The sequence below is a fragment of the Phasianus colchicus genome, chromosome 2, assembly GCF_987193195.1.
Source record: "Phasianus colchicus chromosome 2, bPhaCol1.hap1.1, whole genome shotgun sequence".
NCBI lineage: Eukaryota > Metazoa > Chordata > Aves > Galliformes > Phasianidae > Phasianus > Phasianus colchicus.
Genome location: NC_143437.1, coordinates 42,217,813 through 42,242,815, shown reverse-complemented (window position 1 = coordinate 42,242,815; position 25,003 = coordinate 42,217,813). Strand labels below are relative to the sequence as shown.

General features: G+C 40.5%; 2 protein-coding genes across 48 annotated transcripts in view; one reads left to right on the top strand and one right to left on the bottom strand.

The window, feature by feature from the left end:
• LOC116242356 (uncharacterized) overlaps positions 1 to 25,003 on the top strand; it is a 197,248-nt gene that overhangs the window by 1,074 nt on the left and 171,171 nt on the right. For 26 of the 44 annotated variants that reach the window (XR_016464260.1, XR_016464277.1, XR_016464262.1 and 23 more), the window contains one exon: positions 7,297 to 7,369. Coding sequence is in view for 19 of the 44 variants with exons in the window: in XM_090135525.1 (XP_089991651.1) it covers positions 7,297 to 7,369 (73 nt within the window). In the remaining 25 variants the exon portion in view is untranslated. Of the gene's footprint in view, positions 1 to 7,296; positions 7,370 to 7,851; positions 7,949 to 8,537; positions 8,626 to 10,827; positions 11,294 to 14,301; positions 14,344 to 15,264; positions 15,930 to 16,190; positions 16,252 to 16,855; positions 16,983 to 25,003 lie in introns of those variants that run through there. The other 18 variants (XR_016464265.1, XR_016464282.1, XM_090135515.1 and 15 more) reach the window with 11 other exon arrangements.
• Positions 321 to 24,290, bottom strand: UNC93A (unc-93 homolog A). 4 transcript variants are annotated; one of them, XM_090135504.1, is made up of 10 exons: positions 20,475 to 24,290; positions 20,198 to 20,290; positions 16,907 to 17,105; positions 14,578 to 14,759; positions 13,582 to 13,811; positions 10,559 to 10,684; positions 7,511 to 7,728; positions 6,264 to 6,399; positions 4,756 to 4,887; positions 321 to 771 (listed from the first exon to the last, which is right to left on the bottom strand). In XM_090135504.1, the coding sequence occupies exons 3-10, from the start codon at positions 16,991 to 16,993 to the stop codon at positions 506 to 508; spliced, it is 1,377 nt and encodes a 458-aa protein (XP_089991630.1). In that variant the 5' UTR covers positions 16,994 to 17,105; positions 20,198 to 20,290; positions 20,475 to 24,290; the 3' UTR covers positions 321 to 505. The 4 variants fall into 4 exon arrangements, with proteins under 4 accessions (XP_089991630.1, XP_089991632.1, XP_089991631.1 ...); XM_090135506.1 differs by having other exon boundaries at positions 20,620 to 24,290; XM_090135505.1 differs by having other exon boundaries at positions 23,440 to 24,290.

Genomic DNA, 25,003 nt, shown 5'->3' with positions numbered 1-25,003 from the left:
GTAGGTACAGCCAGACTATAACAGAATGCTTTTCACAGCAAGTTCTTAAAAAAAGCAGAATGAGAAGAATGCAAATCTTTATAAAATGGTGATTCCATGATCATAGATTACTGGAACCATTATATTATATGCATTCCCTGCAATCAGGTCAGCAATTCCAGTGGCTGCCATCTTCTGATGTTGCGTGTGGCTCTTTCAGCTTTGGTTGTAAACCTGTGGTACCAGGTCTGATCCACAAATACAAAATTGTTAGGGCTTTAAGAGTCTTGTGTACATTTATCAAGACTTTATTAATTAAAAAAAAAAAAAAAGGTGTTTAGTTGTATGAAAGGATGAAGTCAGATAATCTTCGTTTATAAGGCTGAAATGTCAAGAGAAATTTTTACTCCTTTTTTTTTTTTTGTTTTTTTGTTGGCCCCAAAATCTGTTTGAAGCTGTTGAACTTTGGAAAGCCCATGGAAACCTGCCTATAGCAGGTGACCTTGATTACTCTGACCCTGATGGCTTAGATACTTGTTTCCTGGGTGTGAGGGCCCTTATTTTCTTTTTCTGTAGCAGCAGGTGTCCCAGGGGATCTCTTAGCTTCCAGGTACTCAACCACTCCATATGTCACCATAGACAACATAAGCACAGCCAGTAAAATGTACAGCTTGATGTAGACTCGCAGCGTGGTGCTGTAACCAAAGGCAATGACGAATCCACATGATTCCCAGAGACGGTAATTTGCAAAGGCAGCCTCTGTGTGTTTCTCAAATAAAACACCATAAAGTCCTGAATGAAAACAAAAAGACAAGCCTTGTGAAGGTTAAGTTTGAAACTATGTATTTTCTGCAACAGGGATAAATAGGCCATGTCAGGGAAAATAAACGTTCCCTCTTAAGGGACAGAAGAAAGTACAAACTTTGTTGTAGAATATTTTTGCACTCATATGAATTGTGGTAAGTTAAATAACAGAGCAAAAGTGACAAAAAAGCAAATAACAGAGAAAAAGGGAAAGAAAATGAGAGGAAGGAAGAAAAGATGTGTGTGTCAAACTGAACTGATAGGAAGTTTGTTTTTCAAATTATTAGCCAGAAAAGGGGAAGATTTGTAGGCAAGTACTTACTCTCATGTTCTCTTGAAAGCTCCCTCTGAGTTTGGTCAGCTGCACACCCAAGCCTGGAATTCAGGCAGGGATTCCCACCTCTGGATCCCACTAGTGAAGCACCAAGGGAAGGGCAGAGAGCTCCCTTTCCTCTGGGTGCTGAGCTAGCATCAGTGGTGATAACGAAGCCAGCGTTTCCACTGACTCAGCTGTGGTGAGCAGGGAGGAATGTGATGAACCTTGACTTTTCTCATTCATTTCTATATCTAACAACTTGTATATTTGAAATATGTATATTCAGCCAAAAGACAAAGAGAACAAAGTTCTCTGGAATGCTGGGTCTTAATTACCAACCCTGCCAAATGCAGTATGGCACCAGTATGCCTGACTGAAGCTGTGGAAAGGCCACTGGGCTGGCTGAGTGCACGGGCTTGCTGCTAGGTCTGAATTCTTGTTGGTAGCTATAGGGCCTCATTTTCATGAAAATTCTGTCCTGCCTGCTTTCCCACTCCTACAGCCTCTTCCCCTTGCTCTGTTGGTAGGCATGGATATGGAAGAGGACTGCTGAAAATAGTTTTTGTCCAGGTTTATAAACTTTCCAGTCTGGTTCACATCCTTTCTAAAGGCAAACGTCATGCTCAAGAGAGCTTTATTTTACTGCAGTCTACCTGTGCTGCACAATTGTTGTCCCTGAAGTGCATTTATTGCCAGGAAAGTGATAACAGCAACTGTGCTCAGTTTAGATAAGAGAGGGAAGTACACACTGTGAAATGAAGCAGGTTTCAACTGGTAATGGAGTGCATGCGTGTACACAAACATATTAGGAAACTTTGTAAGATGAAATGACTCATCTATTGTTTGCCTGGATACCTCTAGGGGGAACTCTAGCATTAACTATCCACAACAGGCCAAAGTAAACCATGTCTGATTACCGTAAGATGCCTGGAGTATGCAGCACAATGATGTTGTATTTATTCAGTAGTTAGTCTGCTGAAATGAAAAGGGAGCTTGCCTAGGGAAGCACCACAGACCTTAGTCCCTCATGCTATTTTAGAGGTCTTAGTTTCACCTCATAGCCTTTGGAATCAGGAATTTTTCTTATTATTTTAGTGCTGCTTTCCCTCTATAAAACTGATGAAGAGAAGAAATTCTGTCCTAAACAGGCATTTCAAACTGCTGATCTTGTTCTGGGATGCAGCACTATAGAGCAATGTCACTGCACAATCTCCTGCCATCATTGTGACAATGCAAATTCTGTGCATTTTGTTACTAGGAGCTGCAGAATAACTGTAAAAGATGACAAAAAAAGATAAGGAACATTTTGTCTTTTTTCTAGTTAGCAACAAATCTAATCCTGCTCCAGCAGGAGCCTGAACATGTGGGTGACCCACGGCAGTGCTGTAATAGAGGTTGGAGTTGTCACAATACTGCAGAGCTCACTAGTACAATGATTTGTACACACAAGTTGTGCCTTATAAGGGCATTAGGAACTGCACTATCTTCCAGCCTCCATCTCTCACACTGAAGCCCTCTGTACCTACTCCCTTCTCTTAATGAGGGCACTGGGTGCCCCTTCCTCAGGCATGCTGGAACCACACTGAGATGTCCTCAGGGAAGTCAAGTATCAGAGGATAAGGACTGCTGGAAAGATCCCTCATCTTAGTGATAGACATAAGATTCTGGAGAATGATTCTTAAGAGTGTTGGGAAGGAGAGAGGTGGACAGCCAGGGAGATGGCTGGCAGGAGAAGCAGGAAATGAATCACCAGCTGTACTTCAGAGAGTGCAAATCATCACCGATGCTTTCCCTTTATAAACCTGAACAATGAGAGCACTGACTTACAATTGTACCAAAGGCACAAGGCTGTGGGTTGAGATGAGAGAAGCTGAGAGGGTGTTGCTTGACATGTGTAACAGCTCTGCTCTAAGTGATATGACCTGAAACTGCTGGAAGGACAGGGCGATCTGACTGGTTGCTTCTTTATTTGTGTAAGGGATGTAAGAGTGCTGGAAAGGAGTTCTGTAAGCACCAGCAAAAGGACTATGGTGATTTCCCTTTGGCTCTCTAGGAGAAATGTACTGATTTATCTAGTGAGCAAAATCATCAAATCACCTACTGAGCTAACCAGAGAGATGACAGAGAGGACACCTAGACACACAGGCAGATATGGGCAGATATAGGAACTAGCAAGTGAACTAGTTCTGTCATCTATGTATTCCTACACTATCTGCCAAATATGAATTTGAGATAGAGAAATAAGAAGCAAAGTACAAGAGCAAGTGGGAGAGCATTTATAACAGTACCTTGTGGACACATGCTATAGCACTGGTTTAAAAAGACTGTGACTGACAGTCTTTAGCAGCCTGTATATATTTCAAGTCAATGGAGACTGTATCTTTTTCTTGCCCTGTACAACATTTTGTAATCTGTCTTCAGTCTGTAGAAGATCACTTCCTCTAGTTCCCATTAATGGTAAGTATAAGTGAATTCTTGCAGAAGCGAGTGTGTATCAGCTCGTTATCTGTACTGTGTATAATGCTGGGGATTAATAATTACATTGTATCACAGAGCAGGAGATCATAAAAGATTTTAAAGACATGTGTAGTATATCAGACAAGAAGTCCAAAAATAGCCCTGCAGTAACAAATTCATAGGATGAGTGTAAGAATTAAGGCAAGTACAGAATGCCTTATTTGCCAAAGAATGGTCTTTCCCCTACCGAGTCTGGCAGTCAAAGACACAGGACTTTCTGAGTTTTACATTTCTTCTGTACCACCAGTTTTAGTAACCCCCAAGAACATTTCCCCCTGAGATGATGTAATGCCAACTTAAAACCATTTACATTTTTGGGCTCTTGTAAATCCTTTGGCAGTGAACACCACAATTTGATTATGTATTTTCTGGAAAAAACATTTCCTTCATTTTCTATGAAGCTTGCTGTAGGACAGTGCTGTTTGGTACCACTTGTTCTGTTATTTAAAAAAATAATGAATAAATCATTTTCTAATCACCTTCCCTATATTATTCATGATCTCACATTCTGCTTTCCTTATTTATCACTTGTTCAGGCTGAAGCATTCTAGTTCGTTATTCTTCCTTCACATGGAAGTCTCTCATGACTCTGCTTCTTTTTATTGCCTTTTTGTACCTTATCACATTTGATTATGATTTTTAAATGGAACAAATCAGAAATGCATGAATCGTAGATTTGTGTGGTTGCATAATGTTGTTCTCTGTGGTTTTTCCCCTCTTTTTTTTTTTCTAATAACTACTAAAAGCCAATTTAATGCTTCTTTTGTTGCTGAGATTTCAGTTGATTTTTTTTTTGAGTGCTCTCCTATTTTTTTTACAAGACAGACTAAGTGTAACATTCTTCTAAATCTTCTAATTTTCTGTGAAATACGTTCCTCCAGAATATTTATTCTGAATACCTGTTATCATCTTTCACAATGTTCTCTCTTCATCATGGAAAAAATATTTAATAAGTATTCTACTTTCTCATTCTCAACTTCTGATTTATTCTAGTCTCTACAGAGCTAATATATGTCTTTCAGTTGCAGTCTTAAACCCATTCTAATTATTATGCACGTCCTAAACCAGATTGCTTATAAATATAAACATGCAGATTTTTGTATCTCAGGAGAATTCATTTCACTGTCACCAAGACTTACCATTAGTTTGTGTCTGCCAAATGGCATCTGATAAGCCCCAAAGAGCAGGGAATATGAAAAACACGACAAGCTGGTTAGAATGAGGTTTCCACAGCAGTAGTGCTATTATACAGGCAGTGTTCGTAGCTGTGGCTGTCAGTTTAGAAAGAAAGCAGAGCAATATAAATGCTATTATATGCAGGAGAGGTAGTGGTATATGCACTTTAAAATTCTTCCCCCAACTAAAATACAAGGCAATCCAAAAATCTTTCTGGTTCATTGACATTTGTACTGGCTGAGTTGATATTGCATGAAATACAATACAATGCAATCCTTTAACAGTCTTCTGTTAATAATTCTGAGCAGCATCCTGAACTGAGGGATCCTGGGAGCTGATGTGGCTGTTATCATAGGGGACCAGAACTGCACTCAGCAGGAGAAGGGGCTGCTGAAAGCCTCGCAATCCAAATGCGAGGCATGTGGTAGGGGAGAGAAAGCACTGTTCTGCTTTGATTAAGTAGGTATAGATTTCCTTTCAGGGCTAAGGAAGACAATTAAGAATGTCCTGAGGGTCTGCAGCTTTCTTAAAAGTAGTATGTAAATGGGTAACTGATTAGTCCCTGTCACTGGTGCACCTTTCTAGTCTGAGTACAAAGACTAGTAAACACACCTATAGCTTCAGAGATTTTGCATTATTAATGCTATTTTTTTATTGCTATTAAGTTATTGTTGGGTGGTGGTGTGTTTTTGTCGGGTTTTTTTTGTGCGTGTTTTTGTTTTGTTTTGTTTTACATCTAGAAAGAGTTCCACACAGATACATATAGAAAAATCACAAATGATTTAGTGATGGTAGTGTAATGAACTCTAAATTTCTTCTTTCTTGCTCAGGTTTAGAAACTCCTATGGAGGAAATTCATCTAGTGATGCACATTAACTCGGCCAGTGAAGTTTCTAATAATACAGGTTTTTAACAGTATAGGCCTGTGTGATGGAAGCAAGGTATCAATACTTTGGGGTGGATACTTCAGTGGGTACTGCGACAGAAATGAAATATTTCTTGGTGTTTTTCTGCCCCCGTTATGCCATTGCTCCCTGAAATTTGTTCTCTGGAGAGAGGGAACTAGATTCTCGATTACTGGGTTCTCATTTGGTTTTGCTTCATAAAAAGTGTGGCAATGGAGAAATCCTTTTCAGGTTCATTGTAGACCTCAATATCTGTAATCTGTACTGTAGGATCATTTATCACAATTGCATTGTAGTTACAAAGCTTCAAAGTTGTAGGACATTTTCTGAATAGACAGTGCCCTCAAAAGCAGGGTGAACTCACCACCAGCAAAGTGACATAAGACAGTGACTTGAGCACAGTGGTGTGCTGTGCTGCCTCTCTTCTCATGAGTTAATTTTGCCTCCACATCGGTTTTAATTGCTAGCTGACAGGGAGCTCCCACTTTGTCCTGCATACAAAGGGTCGAGCAGTGGATTTGATATATTATGTGAGGTGATCAGTCCTTTGAGTGGCCTTTACATACCTAATGCAAATAGAAATTTTCTACCCGTGAACTGAGAGATCTTTCCAAAGAGCAGAGAACAAAGGGAATTCACAGCTGAAAAGCAGATCATCACGTAACCAACATAATGAATCCCCAGGGCACAGGTCACGTAAGTCTGCAAGAGAGGAGACAGTGGTGACATTGGCTTTAGTGAAAACATGCACCTACGGTTCAAGAGTCTTATCGTATTTAGTAAACAGCCAACACAGACAAGGTCAAAGGAGCATAGCTACAGAGTTTGCTGACAAGTCTCTGAGTACAAGTACTGACATAGTTGGACTTTAGCAGTGATGTTCCTAATCTAGTTCCCAGTCAGACTGATGCCATGCAAACAGCAGTAATAAGGAGGGGAAGAAACTGGAGCACCACTAACCATGCAAATAAAGCTCCTGGCAGTGACACTAGGAGTTTTCTGCCCTTGCCTTCATAGATCGAGATCAAAATCTGACAGTTGGTACTATGGCCATTACTGAGCAGTTCCCAGGAAGCAAAGAGGACCTCACCTATAAGAGCATTCAGCCAGCCAGTGGATGTGGCCATGGAGTGCTCCTCTCAATCCCTTCAAACACAGCAGCAGGTGCACTCTTCCATCTGCCTATATGTTAGGTTTGAAAGCTTGAGTGTCAAATAATCAGCTCAAGAACTTTGCTCCCTTTCTTTGGAGGCTTTCTCAACAAATGTGTGGAGAACATACCTGAAGTGTGTCTCAGTTTGTAGAGTGAGGGAGGAGGAGGAGCAACGGTGATCATTTTAATGCAAAAGCTTCCAGCCATCAATGTTGAGGGTTTGCCCTCTTTCTGTAAAGGTTCTCACAATAAAATAATGTGGTATGTGTGCTGACTTGCACTTATAAAAACTCAAGGGAAACCAGAAGGAAGAAAGATAGAAAAGCTTTGCAGACTTCTGGCTTTTCTCTCACTTTGTTATTTACAACAAACTGAAGAGTTTGAACCTGTAGCTCTGCTGTAGTCTCTGCTGATGAGTTAAGCTCTCTGTGTGTGTTTTTTTTTAGGCTGTTCCAAGGGACATATTTACCACTGGCTTATCCCATTTGAAGATGTCACTCAGAGTTCATTCAAGTAGAGGTAAGCAGTTATTTAGCTAACCACAAATCACCATTAAAAAACATCTTCATTTAACAAGTAAATATAGATCAGATGCAATTAGTAGGACACAAAGGCACAAAGAACAATTAGACAGATATAGATTTTCATTGTCATCCACACCTTTGTGTAGTCACCAGCAAGAAATCCCTGTTCAAACCCACTGTACATTGTCAGAGGAATTAGAAGACACTGTCTTTTATCTTTAAGCTGCTGGAAAGTTGCTAGGAACGTAGACCAAAAGGATGGTGTCTTTTGCATTTCTTTCTCAGTCTCTGCTTGGTCAGATTTGATCTGGTCCAGAAATATAATAATCAGCAACACAGCTAGCACACCACTAGCTGCAAAAACAAAACAAAAAGTTCATGAAAAAAAATAAGGAATGCTGGAAAAAGGATGGGAAATTGCTTGTTACTGTTATTGTTCTGACTTAGTGCTCAGCTCTGCATGGGATGTTTTTGCAGATGAATCTGATTCCGCTTCAGAGTAAAGGCTAAATCTGTGTAAACAAGGAGGCCTGATCTACGCTCACATCTTCTTCATACAGCTGTACACCTTGCAAATCCCCTCCGCTTAGCTGTGACTTGGCTGTTGTGACAGCCGCCAGGCCAGCTGCATGGCCACTGAGGGTGATGGCTCACCCTTCCAGGGCAAGGCAGGGGTCATGGGGACTGGGAGCTGGCCAGAGAGTGCTCCCTCTGGGTCTATCAAAAGGCTTTAAATCAACACAAGAGAGGAATATACACTTTCAGTGCCAAAGCACTCATGGCTGGGGGTGGATCTCCTTCAAATACATGGAAAGAAAAATACAGTGCTAGAAGTAGAACTGCTGTCTTGGATCCCAGTATATGTAGCCATTTTCTGTTCATTTTTTATTTTTATTTTTAATCATCTCTGAACTGTGCTTTAAGTACAGAATAAGTGCTATTTTTAGATGATAGTGAACAACTGTGCTCTTGAAAAAGATGTGTTACAGCTTTGAACCTATAATTTCTTATCAGAAGCAGCAAATAAAAGAGTACATACAATAGTTCAAAAGTGATCATGTACGCATCAGTCTACATATACTGCTCATAGAGTGAATCATAAAGATTTTGTTTGTGGCTCATAATACCCATGAAGACAAAAATTGGCAACTGGTTTCTGACAGGTAAAAGGCATGACTGTATTTCCTCTCTTGCTGATGGACACTAGAAAACCACCCATGGAACCAAGTGGAGTTACAGAGCAGGAGGAGAACTGAGCACCTCTTCTCATCCATATGGCCTGTTTGGTGTGCTCCTGTGTGTTCCTCCTCTTTTCTGTGAACTTTTAATGCACAAATATGTTAGCAGATTTACAGAAAATTGCTACATTTTGTAATCATGTATTATTTCTCACCTGTGTTTCCTAGAATGAATTTATATTCTCCACTGTACTGGTTCTATGTGGTAGCTGGACTGTAAAACAAGTGGTATATATTCTGCCACTGTGCTCATTGGTGTGTTTGGGCTCATGGCAAGACTTATGAGAACAGGATATTTGCATTTACAGGGCAAATAGTCTAACAAATATGTTAGATGAATCAAGAGTGATTACAGGAGATGAATAACTGCATAGCTTAATCGTGATTGGTATGAACATAAAAAGAAACATCCACAAAATGAACAAGAGGCTTATCTATTATTGGTTCCACCTAAGCAGGCAAACTGTGTACTCAGCAACCAAACAGGAAAGACATTTAAAAAATGTCTGTAAATGAAATATTTAGTTATTTGGTTTCCCTCGAGGTAGGAAAAGACATAGCTTTTATTAAAAGCTTAAAAGAAAAATGAAACCCTACTGACACAAGGTCAGTAGACAGCAAGGTTGCATTCATTTTGCATGAGCAAAGCCTAAGGGACTGCTGTATATGTTAGTCATCACATTTAAATTTAAACCTGAGAGCCAAACCTGCCTTTAACAAAAACTCATCAGCTCCAGCACCCTCTGGAAGGGAAGTGGGGGGATACTCTTTGTGTTTCCTCACTTCGGAGGAGTGGAGGTTTGCACAGGAGAGAGGGTTTGCTGTGGTGGACTTGCCTGGTGTGTGCTGGCTCTGGCTGGATTGCACACTCTCCACTTCAGTGTATGACAAATTCTGTGCATCTGTCTCAGCATTGAGAGTTTATCTGTGTGCAGAGACTAAGTTATTTTAACAAAGGTAAGGCTACATTCTGCCTTGCTAAAATACTTCTCATTTATCTAGAGATGAGCCTGTTTTGAGACAGATGCATTTTGAACTTCCTTCATTGCTACAAAATGTTGCTGAGTTTTTACCTATCTGTTTTCATCTTTGCAGTTTTTGATGGCATCAGTCTTCTCTGTCTTTGATTTCTTTCTAGCCCTGTGCAAGGAAGGTCAATAGCAACTGTAGTTACTAAATGAGAGATGTGCCAATTCACCTACTGCTGCTTTTTATCTCTGATTTTCTCACAAAAGCATTATAATTTAAGCATCACAGCTGAGAATTGACTGAAGTTGTAAAATCTCAGCAGGGATCCAAAGACCTCCCCCTGAATGGCTGCATGTTCTAGGAGCAGTGGTTCACATCCACCTCTAATTACAGTATAGTTCTTATGCTGAACTGTGATACATGGGTTAGAACACTCCTGCCTGTTCTGATCGGCATCCACAGCTGACTGGCAGCTGGTGAGTTCAGGTAGAATCATAGAATCATTAAGGTTGGAAGTGACCACCAAGATCATCTAGTCCAACCATCAACAGTACCTCTAGCAGAGCTGCTCTTAGCACTGTGGACCTCTGGTGGTCTACATGAATCAACCTGATGCCGTCAGTAACTAGTTTGCTATTACTGATACTAAAAATGGTGGATTTAAAACTCTGTCTTGCATAATTGGATGAGCTTGTGTAATCCTCAAGTTGCAGTGTAAGTGTACTTTCGATTCTAGTCTGAATCAGCTTTCCTCCAGGTGAGAAGTCTTGCTCCTTTAGTCAAAATTCATATGGCACTGGTGCACAGCATTTGAAACTTTTTAGGAAGGAGTAGTTTACAGCTCTCATTATCTTATTTCCTTCTAGCAAACTGGGTTGAAATAGGAAGTTGGAAACTTAATCCACAAAATCATGCTTGGTTTCACAAATATTAAGTTCCCCATCAGCGCTATTCATTGGTGACTGTGGATTACTTACCAGTGTAGACCCCTAGCAGGGTGTAGACCAAGGGCTTAGAGGGTTCTGCCAAGGCAGTGGTGTTAGTGGTATTGCTCTCGCAATCATATGCCCCACAGCATGCCAGGTCTTCTTCTGAGATTTCCACTAATTCAGTAAGAACCAAAAAAAAAGGAAGAAAGGCAAGACAGAGACGAGATCAGATGAATGCATACTATATATAAGGATGTAGTGAAGAGGGAATCTAGCACTCAATGCCTAATTGTGGTTTCAAATCCTTCCAATTACAGATGTTAACTTCAGAATCCAAGCTTAACATGCACAAAAAATTGTTTTAATGGAAACAGTTGCTCAAGACAGAACATGAATTGATAGTTACATGAAGGCACAGACTAAAGCCAGAGGCTTGCATCTGACTACAGTCTCAATTTGCATTATTTGAAGCTCCAGTGTTTATCTGTAACTTCTAATTTATATTACACTGCAAGAAAGGACTTTCAGTTTACAGCAGTGCTTAACTGCTCTTACAGAAGAGGACATTGTCCCTATCCAGGAAATTTCTGTGTATGATATGATATAGGAATGGAAACTACCTTGAGATATCTTCTGTTTTATTAATTCAAGTTATGATTACCTGTTAATGCAGTCTTCTAAGAAACTGGCTTTTCCTGGCTTTATTAATTTATTACTGGCTTTATTACAATTTGAGAGCATATTTGAAATCAGAACAGTGTGGCAGGGTTTGGAGTAAGACCTTTGCTTTGTTTAATCCCTTCAGCCCTGTGCTGGGCTTGTGCCAAAGCTGCACACACACACATGCTTACATACCCTGTGTGTCCTCATGACACTGTGCCCACTTCCTTTAGGACCTGATTAGTAAAGGCAAAATACTGACCCAAACTGTGTGCATGAATAAGCTTTGCAGTGAGAAAAGATTATTAAAAAAACAAAATTGTTTCAGTATTTTTGCTGTAGAATTTTCCATTGCTCCAAACATAGTAAAGAGCAATACAGTGTACCTTGACTGATTCCTTAAACAGGACTTGGTCTGTAATTTTGCAGTTGAGTTACTGAGTAACAGCATTTAGTGTGCTTTTCCTCATTGCTTTCAATCAATGCTGCTGCAGTGTGAAGTAGCTGCTCACTTCATAAACAAGTTTAGGTTCAATATAGATCAAAACATAAAGAAAATAATTACCTTACTGTAGTCAGTGGCTATAGCTACGTGGCTTTGGATGAGCAAACCCTCAGTCAAGTTACCATATGCAAACTGTGACTCACACTAGTAAAGCACAGAATGGTGCAAAACAAGTTTTTGGGGTTTTTTTATCTGTTCATGTATGATCTGATGATGAACACACAACTAGTGGTATGAGAACTGCAAGGCAGCGTTTGCTTTGTTCTTCTGACAGTAAATCTGCAATGTTGGTGAACGAGAAAGGATGACTCTCTTAATTTACATTGATTTCTGTCCCTTATTGTAGCATTCCATCATGGTGCAGCTTGCCTTGCTGTTTCTGTATTCATTGATGCAGGCAATACATTAATGCTGTCTACTAATACTGTATCTTTCTTACTGCTCCACGAAACTTTAAGCACGTTTGAAATGAGTAATACAGGTAGTAGGTACCCAGAGACCCTTACCCCCAGCCAGAAGTTCTCTTCTGCTGACAAAGCATAGCTGGGAAGTATGACTTGTAGCATGGCTGCTCATCACTGAGACATACATGGCCTTTGGCTTAGAGAGCTGGTCATTGCACACCTCCCAGGAGAGCAGCCTTTCCTGAAATCCCATGTAACTGATAAAAGTAAGTAAAAGTTAGAGTTTCTTTGGAGTACATCCCCCGATGTAAAAGTATGGGGGATTTACAAGATGGACAGTATTTTAATCTTATTATCGTCACTTAACATAATATGTACTGTGAGGCAAAGGAGAGTAAAATGTTTTACAGACCCCACCGCTGCACCAAATCCTCTGCCCCACAAATGAAATCAGAGCAGCTGGTCCCTCCTGAGACATCATGTGACTCAGTAATCAGGTCAGCAGGGCTCTGCTGCAAGTCCTTTAGCACTCTGCTTTGACAGTGTTTGGGTTTAGAAGATGCCTGATTCTCCACAGTTATCATAACCATCTTGTTATAAACCCAAGTATTCAAAGATTAAAACCTGATACCAACTTCTGACGCTTGGGTTTAACCTAATACCTATTTGAATATTCCCCAGAGAACATACAATTTAACTGAGCCCAGGAGGGAGTTAGCTCCTTGCTATTCATAGTAGCAGTGCACGTGGAAAGCTCCTTCCATGCCCATCCTGCTCTGACTTTGACAGTATAGAGAATGGCTGGGAGAGTGCAATAAAAATAATACACAGTAGTGCTGTGAATCTCTAAGGTGGTGTCCAAGTATTAATTTATCTTCACAACTGCCTGTTTAAGCCTTATGCCAATTACAAGCATGGGAAATGAGGGCAGTGCCGTTGAGTGATTTCTTCAAACTACATAAACATCTGCTGTCTGAGCCTGAAATGTGCTGGAGAAGTCCTGGCATGCAGATTCGTGCCAACAGCTATTTCTATTTCTTCTTGACAATTCTGAAAGCACTAATTTTTGGTGAGCACCAACACCAGCTTGACTAACTATGAATGCTTAACAGCAAACTAATTCAGTACTACAGGCTTTGTGAAAAGGTTGCTTCAGTGTTTTGCCTTTTGTTTTAATCTACTTTAAGTCAGATCTAGAAGACTGTCATTGCCAGCAGCCTATCTGTGCTTTAGAGACATGAGAGGAATTCAATAGACAGCTATTTTTGAGCTAGATGTCTGAACTGTCTTTATAGTTGATGAAGTGTTGATAGAAAATAGACATTTCCAGAGCAATTTAGCAGATCTGCTGCAGATGAGCTAACTCACATCTGAAATGCTTGTTTTTACTGATTATGATGGGAATTGAGGGTCACTAGCTCAACTACAGAAATCTGCTCTTCAATCATCTAAAACTAGCTCATGTATATAGTAGAAGTGCCAAGTTTTAAAATATATTTTACCTTTGTTGGAAGATTGGCTAAGTATCAGGGATGAAATAAGATTTCCCCAGATTCCAGAGGACTGAAATATCAGAAAGAAGACCCCAAAGTATTGGTTGATAATGTCTTTCCCAATTTTTCCTGCTTTCTCAGCATATGAATTGCCAGCAATGGTGAGGTAAGTGCATTTGGCAGACCAGAGTGGTGCTCCTCCTAAGCCCAGGATCACAGAGGTAGGGATTAGTGTGTACCTGCCAAAGAACACTTTATTTAGCAGAATTATCATCCTTTAGCATAATAATCATTTACCCAAAGATCCAGAGGCAAAAAATAGACATCAAAGAAATAGATTTATCCTGTGCATGATTCAGCAAATCTATTGTGTGAAATCAAGAAAGGGCCAACCTTACAAATCTTAGCATCTGAAAACACTCCCAGCTGTGTCTAGGGGCTAAGTCTAGGCTAGCTGGCTTTGTGCCCATGTGCTCAATCCCCTTGTAATTGAGAATTACATTGCATCTGCTCCTCAGAAGATGGATCACAACACCTTTACTCTGTAGAGTTGCATCCACTGTTACTAGAGAGCAGGAGTATACTGTTCACCCATTTCTAAAGTGGCCTGATAGGAATGCACCTCTTCTACTCACAGAGCCAGATTTTTCTTCAATCCTTTCAAAAATAGACCAAATTTGGATTTTAAAAGAAACCTCTGATTTTGTTTTGATATTTTTTTTCTCAAAGGGAAATCTCTGCACTACATAGGAGCTAGAGAAGCAGCTTCAGGTGGGTGGATGGATAGTCGTATTCATTCTGGCTTTTTACATCTTTTTACTTCTGTTCTATCTGTTACTGAATTTATTTATCCCTCTTCCTTTAGGTAATGCCTTTTGCACCTATTATTCAAACCCACATCATGGGGGTAATGTAGGAGTTGAAACAAAAGAGAACTCTGCCCTCACTGTTATCTAGCCCAGACACAATAGAGAGGATTCAAGTATTTAAATTGGATAATAGTACCAGCTAGCATAGAAGTTCCCCAGGGAGAAGGCGATGTAGCAGCACATGGAGCCTGCAATGGTCCACTTGCAGCCCAGCTTCTTGATGAGAATTGGAGGGAGAAACATGGATGAGACAATAAGAGCAGCATAGAGAACGCTTAGGGAAGCAACGCCCAGACCTTCCTCAGAGTTGAGACTGCTCTGCACAGACAAAAACAGTGAGACAGATTTTACCACAGGTATATGCCACTGTGATGTACAGAGGGTGGCTTTGGGCAGAAATAGGGAGATGGAAGCTGGACCTGAGTGTTACCAAGTCCTTTCCCCAATGGACTCTGTGAATTTGTCATTTGCTCAGTGATAACCCCTTTTAGAAGGCATAGTACTGAACCAGTTGAGGATATGCAAAACTTCGGTGAGTCCAATTTTAGATTATTTAATATAATGTGAGTTTCTCGTTGAAAGGAAGTGGAATGAAGGATAATCTCATTTTGCTTTTGTCCTTCTTTCTTTTTCCCAAACAAGAATATCCTTAGTGCTGTATTGCAAGGGCTGACTTGGCAACAGTGAAAAATTCTTTAGTTAAAATTGCAGGTCTGTTGTAGTCTAAATTCATCACCCATCAGAACATGGAGGTGAGGAGAGAATTTTCTTTGTTGAATGGTGCCAATGTGTTTGGAGACTGGAATAATCGTTTTATCAACAGGCGGAGAGACTTCCTGATCACAGAAGTTGAGTGTCCGATTTTGTCAGCTACAGCCTCCAAGAATGTGGAGCCAGCCTTTCAAAATCATATGATTTCTTAATTGTTAAGAGTTTCTCTGGGGATGCATGGGAGAAACATTGAAATAAACATTGCCTGTTTCAGTTCTTCACCTACAGACTACAATGCAATAAAATAACTTTTTGATTGTGTCACAGGAAGTCCTCTTTAGCCACCAAAATCAAGTGGAGAGAGAAGGGGTTTACTTTGTAAGTCAGCACCGCTCCCTCTTGCAGGATAGGGGACATGGATGTTGCAGTGCTTAACTTGAACATGTGTGGTTTCAGATGATAGGGCTGACTTGCAACTTCTGAGGTTTATCATTGCCCCTCTTCTAAGTCTTCCCAATTCATAACACCTCCAGCCATTTGTAGAACTTCCCTGAGCTTGGAATTTGACAGCGTTAGCAAACAGAAACCGATCTGAGAGAGAAGAGGTGAATGTACAGAGATAGGAGGGACCTTCAATGTGGTTCTCAGGGACATGATTTAGCGGAGGGTTGTTAGGTTAAGTTTGGTTAGGTTGTGGTTGGACTTGATGATCTTTAAGGTTTTTTCCAACCTGAGCTATTTTGTGATTCTGTGATTCTCTGACACGAGTTTAGCCCCTTATTACTGCAGATAACTGCCATATTATACTAAAAAAAAAAAAAAAAAAAAAAAAAAAGCCTTAATAATAATGTTTAATTTCACCTTCAAAGCATTCATATTCCTGCACTGGTTGGAAAATCCTTCCAGAACCCACTTTGCAGGGGCATCTTCTGGTATCCTGCCTAACCCTGCTTATAGATAGCTGAGATACATGTGTTTGTCGTTAGACCAACATTCTAGTCTGAAAAGCTTCTCCTTGTGTTTTTCTGTCCTGTGTAGAAAGCAACAGTTTCCCCTCAGTCCTTTTCAGCTATGCTAAGAAAGCCAGCTCTGGTGTATGGTATGTTGTGTTCAAATCTCTCTTAAAACCTATCTCAGTTCTGTGTTTCTAGATGTTAGTTTCAGTATAAGCTTTGGACTGCCTTTTGTATAAAATAGCTTTTTTAAACTACTATGTTGTATCATGAAGTCAGGAGTTATAGTACTGTTTCATGCTTACATTATTTAATGAGTTAGGAATATATTTTTATTATTTAATACTGCTGTGTTTTAATAATATTGAAAATATAGCAATTAAGATGTATTCCAAAACCAAAAAACTTTTCCAGAAAAGAAATTTGTTTACAATTGTACAAGTATTTGTTTGAGAAATATCTCAGAGAAACTTAGTTTTCATTCAAACAGCTTTTGTGGATCTAAAAAAGTACACTGATGCAAGTATTCCAACTGATGAAGAAGTACTAGAAAATTCTATTTAGTAGATGCTATGGAAATGGGTGAAGGATAGTAACCCATGATATGTTGATATCTTAACCTATGTCATTAATATATCTATACCTATGTAATATATATAAATATATAAATTTGTGAGGAAGGCGTTTTATATGTATACATATGGAAAGACTATGGAAAGACTGAGGGATTTTACACTACCACTTGGGCAGATGCATTTCCGGGCCAACTCTCTGCCAGCTATTTGAAGATGCTCCACTTACCTGTAGACTCTGAAGTCCTCCATAAGCAGTGAAGAGAAGTAAAAATCCAAAAGAAATGACCAAAACATTCTTAAGATTCCTTTCCATGTTGATTCAAATAAGACAAAGGTCTCCCAGTGCACAGAATTGATCCAACTGTTTCAGGGGATGCTTTGAGATGGAGAAAAACAGCTTATGTTTTGTTGGGAAACACTTCTCACTGTGTTTGTAGGGGAAAGAGTTGTTAATTATTTGAAGATTGTCCAATGAACTTTACTTTTTCTGATACTAAAACTCCTTATGGAGTTGTTACTCATTCACCTGTTTTGACTGAGGCAATAAAGCATGCTCCCAAGGGAAATATATCAAGTTTTATTAGATTTGCCTTTGATACTTGGGTATATAAGTAATTTGCAGTACTTTGAGTTTAGTACTGCAGTCAGACGTGATAGGGCTTTCCCCTATCACTGGCATAGAAGAAAATCTGCACTGAAATGCCTGTCTAGCATGAAGATAACACTAATCCATAAAGGGCAAAGATTAAAAAATCATATTGAAATCTATATTAGGCCTGTTGTTTAACTAAGGTCACAAAAGATTTCAAGGAAATGGGGTTGTTTTTAATCAAGTCTCATCTGCATACAGCAGCTCTCTGTATGTATGCAGCGTGTCAAAACAGGGTTGCTGGCTCCCAGGCAAATGGGAGCTTCTTCATCCACAGGGGGAACCCCGTGGCTTTGACATTCCAAATGTACCAAGTCACACTCATGAAAATCATTTTTCTCTATCAGCTCAGAAGTCAAGAAGAAATCTAGCTAATAAATGAAAGAGCAACTTCCTTTCCCTTTCTCTGGCCCCTAAAAAATAGCAGACTTTGTGGGATGTATTTAATCTTCCTAACTCTGCCTGCCTCAAGGGATGAAAAGTTCCCCCCTGTTTTATCCTATTCTCTCTGTTTTCTGTTTGTCGGTGACACACTGGCCACCCTGTGAGACACTTCCTGGATATTTCACTTCCAAGCACCAGGTTTTCCTGCTCTTAAGCCAGGCAGGGTGAGCAGATCCCCTTCAAATGATGCTTCCTGCAGCTTTTGTAGGGGATGGATTTTAAACCAGGAGCAAAATAGGATCCAAGATCCAAGTTGTACAACAAGCTGTTCACATGATGGCCATCTCTAGGATGTCCATAGAGTTTGGCAAGAATGCATAGTTAAGGCTTAGTATAAATCCCACTAGATGGCACAATTTTGCTTCCCACAGGGAAGCACGAGGGTGAGGGGTGGAAGTTGTAGATCATTAATTCATTTAATACGTTAAAGAGGTCATAGCTTGTTTCTCCTTTGGAGAAAATTCCAGCATATGCTTTTTCATTTTCTTTTTTTGTCTTATAATCCTCTGGAATGAATGAATGCAGAAAACATAATCTTTTAATTCTCTTTTGTCGATGGTACTTCCACATTTCAAGTCTAGATAGTGAAATACTTGCTTTTTATTTTGGACTACTGTGCTCAGCATGGAAAATACAACTCCTGTTTTGCAGTGTTTGTAATCCTCTACAAAGCTTATGAACCAAACTGGTGTTACTTTGGCCTCCTGATTTCACATTTTTTAGATTTATAGACCATTAACTATCTACCAATCCAGAGCTCTGCATAATATATTTGTACTTAGTGATAAATGTTGTTCCTTTTTTGGACCCCTTAGACTTAGTCTGCAAAATTCTAGGGGACTGAGGTCACAGGTTGAAAAATGCTGAATAAGTAAATGAGAAAATAGAAGAAGAATACTTCTCCTAAACTGAAGCATAGTTTTGGCCTGCTCTTGCAGATGCAGGAACCAAGGATAGCACAAAGCACATTCAGTTCTAAAAGCCTTTATTTTCAGTGCTCTATTTTGGCACTAGCAATAATGACAACTCAGCTTAAAAAAAAAAAAAAAAAAAAAAAAAAAGGTAGGAAAACAAACATTAACTCGACACTACTTTTAAAATGCAGTATTAGATAGGATATCTGATCAGCTTCTGTTCTGAGGGAATTCTGAACTCTGAGTTCTGTCACGTCTTCTTAGCAGCACCTTGTTGGAGAGCATATGGGGGATGGTGAGTTTGAGGGTTTTTTTTTTCTGCTCTCAGTGATCAAAGACAGTTATGCCTGTTCCATCATTCTTTCCTTGAGCTTTGGGTTATCCAGCTGTCTTCTGCTGAGCCTCTCCCTAGGAATGCACAAAGTTTCTACTGAGGAATCTGATAAGGCTGAGGAGTTCTTCCTTTGGTACCAGGCAGCAGTGTCTCCAGCAGGCCTGCTGTGCATCACCCTTAACACCTCTTTCATTCTTTCAGTTCATCTAACAGAGATTAAGTGAGCCTCAGGAGCTGTGCACTGTACTTTGGGCTTAGCTTTTGCACTGGAGACTGCAGTCACCAAACTGAAATTCTCATGGACTGTGATCATAAACGTAGGAAATAGAGCAGGGTAGTTAAATTCAAGACTCCATCCTTCAACTATCGTGTTTATTCTCCTGTGTTCATTTTCTGAATGTAAATGAGGGCATGCTTTGTTTAAAAGATGTAGCACTGGAGGCTAATCTCTCGTTTTTTAATTTCATAATTATCTATCATTTCCCTATTTAGTCTTTGCTGGTTAGATATATTGTTTAAGCAATTATTTTAATGACAACAACTCAAAGCCCAGAATATTCACTGTGGTATTCTTTGTCTTGGGAGGCTGTTAATTGATTAGCTGCTTGTCCCTTGAGTCTACCTGTAGAAAGGATGAGTTTTTTGTATGCTGCTTGGATGATGGCTTGGCCACCCACACAGCATGCACACAGCATGGGCAAGTGTTGCAAGAGCTGCCTGCAGCTGCTGTAAGTGACACTGGTCTCCAAGGAGCTGACAGGGAGCAGGAGCTGCAGAGGACAAGTGCTTGCCCTTGGATACCTCCAAACACAAGGGTGATGAGAGTGGAGACAATCTGCATTTTCCCACCTGGAGAAATGAATCCAGTTTCTGCCCCTTTTCCATGGTGAAAGCACCAGGACAGAGCCCATTGTCCTGAGCCGTAGCATTTCTGAAAAGCCCTTGGTATATTGGCTTGTGCTGGAGCTCTTAAAGGTGTCAAAGCCAGCAAATTGCATGGCACCTACTGGGCAAGTTACAGAAAACTACCCGGTTAACACTCCCAGCTGGTCAATCCATGCTGCTGCTATTTAATCCAGTCTGTTAGACACAAGAGCCTTGAGCTCTCTTACCAGAGACTTTAAGGGGCAGTCAGGACCCTCCTTTGACTAAGCTACCATTATCCCAAGCACTCACCTTATGAACACATCAAACAGAAGATGCTCTTCATGGGCTGTAGCAGTGCGAGTGTCCTGAGGACAGAAATTACTCCTCCAAAGAGTAGGGTACCTGTAAACCGTTGAAGCATGGCACAAAGTTAAATGATTCAAATAGGAAAAATCGTTCACAGCTTGCAGCAGGTGTAAGAGAGCATGGCTGATTAGTCTAACTCTACAACAGCCTTTTTTTTTCCAAAGCTCTGTTCTCCCAGGGAAAGAGCCTGTCTTGAAATGTCTGCTGTGTTCCCACCCACCAGGACAAGGTCTGAGTTCTCCATTCAGAAGAAAAGGGGCTAATTAAATTTCCTGGGGTTGCTTGGTCCAGGCTGCCGGCACAGCATTTCCTTTCTTGCTGTGGAAGTTTGGCTGTATCTCTCCATTCTTCCCCTCCTCCTTCACCTGCTTTGGTGTCCTGCTGATTTTGGAGCTGAGGTTCATGACTTGTGAAGCCAGGCCACTCCTGACAAGGGGCATTGATTTTAGCTGTTTACTTTGACAAAGGTTAGGTTTGTTCTTGGTATTTGTAAGGTTGTGACAATACAATGAGGGTAAGTGCTGGTTGGGAGATGAAAGACCTGAGGTATAATAACCCATAGTTGGTGGCCTTGGAAAGAAAAAAAAAGCTGTTAAATGGGAGAATCTGAGCTCGGGGTGAGAACTGTAATGCTCAGCTGGGCAAATTAAGAAGCAAAAACTGGAGGTTGTTCTGGAGAGGGTTGACAGTCAGTGAATTCATTTTGCCCACAGAATGAGAAAAAAAATAATGATTTTTGTGGTGCCAAAGGTCTTAGCAGTATGAGTTGCTCCTGCAGTCCTCTAAATGTCCAGTCATACCCTCCTCCTCCAGCTCACATGTCCAAATTTATTGCATTTTCCTTCCTTCCTTTCAGATACTGCTCCTTTTCCCTCATGCAATACATTGTCCTTTTATCTGTACTCTCAAGACCCTCCTATATGTGTGGCCGCATAGGCATTAGGATGCTTCTTCTATCTGCATCCTACTAATGACATCCTTCGTCTTTTTCTGGAGGCACCAAATTGTCTATCTCAGTCTTCCCTTCTGTCCTGGATGTATCCTGCCTTCTTTTACTGCTTTGCTGATCCCTGGCTTTAATCTCTACTTCTCCCTGCTTACCTCACCTCCTTTCTGCATCTCCAGGAAGTCAGCTGAAAACTGTTGGTTGTATCCTATCTCACTAATTTTGGATCTGTGGGCTTTCAGGTCCATCTCTCTCAATGCTGTTCTTAATATCTCACTAGAACCTTTTCCAGCTCTACTACCTATCTCTCGAGGAAGAGGAGGAGAGATGCCTTATCTCATGCACTGCAAGTCAGTTTATGATAGAAGGTGTGGAGGAATTGGGGCAAATGAAAAAACTGCAGACAGTGCAGGCCACAGACTTGAATGCAGTTGCAACATTTCTATGTTTCTATGTTGGATGTTTTTCTCATAGGACACTTGTCTCTTCTGTTGAATCCAGCTACCAAAATAACCAGTATTGTCTCTGTAGTAAAGGCAGGAGTCAGTCTGGGTTAGGATGAGGTGATGCCAGCCCAGGATCACCCATAAAGATTGGAGAAATAGTTTCTTTAATGTTGTTTGACTTCATATAGATATTACTAGCCTCCTGGGATTTTCATCTCTCTTGGCTGGGGTTTCCAACGTGTGAAGCGTTGTCTATGAAGGTGTTCATAAATCCTTATTCTAGCCTAGGGAGAGACTCAAGCATTCTGAAGCTGAGCTCCTGCCCCATGCAGCAACCCCATTTCTCCACTGCAATTGTCCTGCTCTCATTCTCATATATGAAGGTGCTCTCATCTTGGTTCATTTTACTTTCTTAAATCTGTTTCCCAAGCACTGGGAATGCACTGACATACGTGTGCATAATCCTGCATTTTGGATGTTTCAGAATAGCTGAGATAAACTTGTTTCTAATCCTAAACCAGAGGCTGTCTCGGTAAGGTTTAACACCCTGCTAAGATAAACATGCCACTGTTGAGATCTGTGCTTTTGTAATGAAAGGGTAGGGAGGCGGGTCCTGCATATGAACAATAGACTTTTGTATGGCAACGGCTCTGGAGTCTTAAGAGCCATTTACTGGAAACTGCTAGAGTGCACATTAGCTGTTCACAAGAGCATGCATCAGAAATTCCTTGCACACACCCATGAGCTGGCATGGGAGGATGGGACTCTAGTCAGCAGCCCAGACCTTTTGCCAGGTGTAAACTTTTGGCTTTCCTTTTTGGTTCACGTGGCTGCTCATGTTGTTAGTAACTATCACATTAGTAAAGTCCATTAGTGGGTAGCAAAATAAGTGGTTCTGTAATGCTGAGCCAGGAAGACTCTGCTTTTGAAAAGCTACCACAAAGACTTGTGACCAGTTTATTTCCTTGCAGAAGTAAAAGGTGAAGGGGAGTGGGGCTGGACCCTAGAGAGCTGGTTTAGCTGGTTTGCCTCAAGGCATGTCTGTGTAAATACCCTGGGATGTTTTGGCTCTGACTCTCCACCCCCTTCTGCTTTTCATTTGACCATGGTCTGCATCCTTGGCTGGAGGTCCCGTAAGAAGAATACATGCCATCTGTTTACCATCTGCTTGCCATCGATGTAAATACTTTCGGCAGATAAAACCAAAGGTATGGTGGCTCTTTTCCTTTGCAAGCTTGGCTGCCACTCACCTGTGCTTTCTCCCACTGGATACAGTATAACAACGTATAGGGCAGGAGTTACCAAGTGGCAGAAGTGCAGGCATGGTGCTGGGAAGCAAAATATTAAAAAAGGGCAGTTCTGCACAGACTGATGTTTAGTTTGGCATTAGAGAAAGAAGTTGTTATAGACAAAAGATCAAATCTGTTAAAATTAATCAGAATATCTGATTCTGTTTTTGTTTTCTTTCACGCAGTGAATTATGATGATAAAACCTCTTCCTTATCCACATAGACATTACTGAGTACATGGGGCAGGTGACTACTTGGTCTTTTCTGTGGCACAAAAGAGAAGGAAAGCTCTATAATCTTCCCCTAGGGTTACAAAGAGTCTCTCCCAGGCCTCAGCCAGAAAGCTCTTCTCTTGTTCCATCATTGGTAAATTATGCAGCAATCCAGGACAGCTGTTTACCAGCTGTCCCTGACCCTTTTCTTCCCATCTGTTTTCTTCCACACGTTCCTCTAATTGCAGTCTTACTGGTCTGCAGCTACTTTTGTTCAATCAAATCAAATTACCTTTTCAAATGGCTTCCTGTTCATTCAAATTAAGACGCTATGATAGACCTCTCTGGAAACAGGTACCGGAATCCAGCTGGAAATGTCTTGATAGTCATTCTTCTGAACAAGCTCCACGCCTCCTGTGTCCTTATGGAAATCAGCAAGCCTTCTGTGTCTGTCCAGTCTTGCTTCTTTCTTCCCAGAAACAGCCCCAGCAGGCCTATGAAAGCTGCAAACTCCTATGCTATGCTTGTTTGGAAACTCCTCTTCATTTTGTCAGCTACTAATGTAAGCCACAAACTAAGAAGCAAACAATTTATTTAGGAAGACAAGGCAGGTAGAACTCCACCTCCTGCTTATCCTCTGGAATGAGTAGTTACAATTTCACTTGCATTTTTGCTTGCATATTCATGAACTGTTAAGATTACACTGAAGTTCTCCACCTCCAGAGAATTGCAGACAGTGCTCATCTGGGTCACTCTGCCCAAATCTCAGAAGCCTTTCGTAACTGCAGAATGATGGAAACTAGCAGTTGCTCCCTACATGATATGGTGTGTGCTTAACAGAGGCCTAAAGGTGAAAAGTGTCAGTCTGTTACCACTCGTTCCTTAATCAATACCATTCAAACACTTTTACTGTATACAGATAGTTTCAGCCTGGATTGTATCTCTGGAAAATCTCCTTGTTGTTTTCTTCTATTTCTGAATAAGAGTCACTTGGTCTGTTCCAGGACCCACAGTAGCTGGCTGGAAGTCTTTTGTGACAACACCTTCAGTATTCTGTATGCCTGTGGCTGGATGCCACTGGCTTTCCCATGTGATAAATGTTAAAGCTTTATGATGTCAGTCTAAGAAGAAGGTTAAAGACTTCCGAGCATTGTAGAACAACTCAGGAGAAAAGTGTAGGAAAAACTGTCAGAGCATCAGGCAGGAAATCTAGAAGCAATATCTAATTTCTAAGAGGCTACTTGTTTCAGTAAAGACTGTGAGAGAAGATATCTCTATTCTTTTTGCTAGACTAAAGCCAATAAGCAGACCAGAGTGGACTAAGTAAGTATGTGGCTAGTTTCAGAAGATTTTTCAATACAGTTAAGATGTCAGAAATTATGAAAATGATGCTAAACATTTATTCTTTCCTTCTATACTTCTCCAGAAGTATATGGCAGCTTGAATTATTTATCATTAACCAATGAATTAATTTAGTTCTATCTGAAACATCCTCTTCAGAGATAGCTACTTAAGTGTTCTTAGTCCATTAGAGAGAAATACAGAGTATACTGCAGAAAACCTCTGTGCATTTTCATTGTGAGATCTCTTCTCTGCAAGACAGGAGAAGAAAATTAGAGAGTAAAGCTACATCATGTGGAGAAGGAGTGCCATGGAGGCATTTAAGGCAGCTAGGGACTAGCAGACAAACTGGTGACCTGGTTTTTTTTTATGTTTCTGATTACCAGACCCCTAAACAATCAAACTCTTCACATCTTCCTTTAATGATCAGAGGTAGAAGACAGACATGCACAGCTCTGTCTACTAAAGGAACAGAACATGCATGAAGAGGCTTTCAATGAACATATAAAATCCAT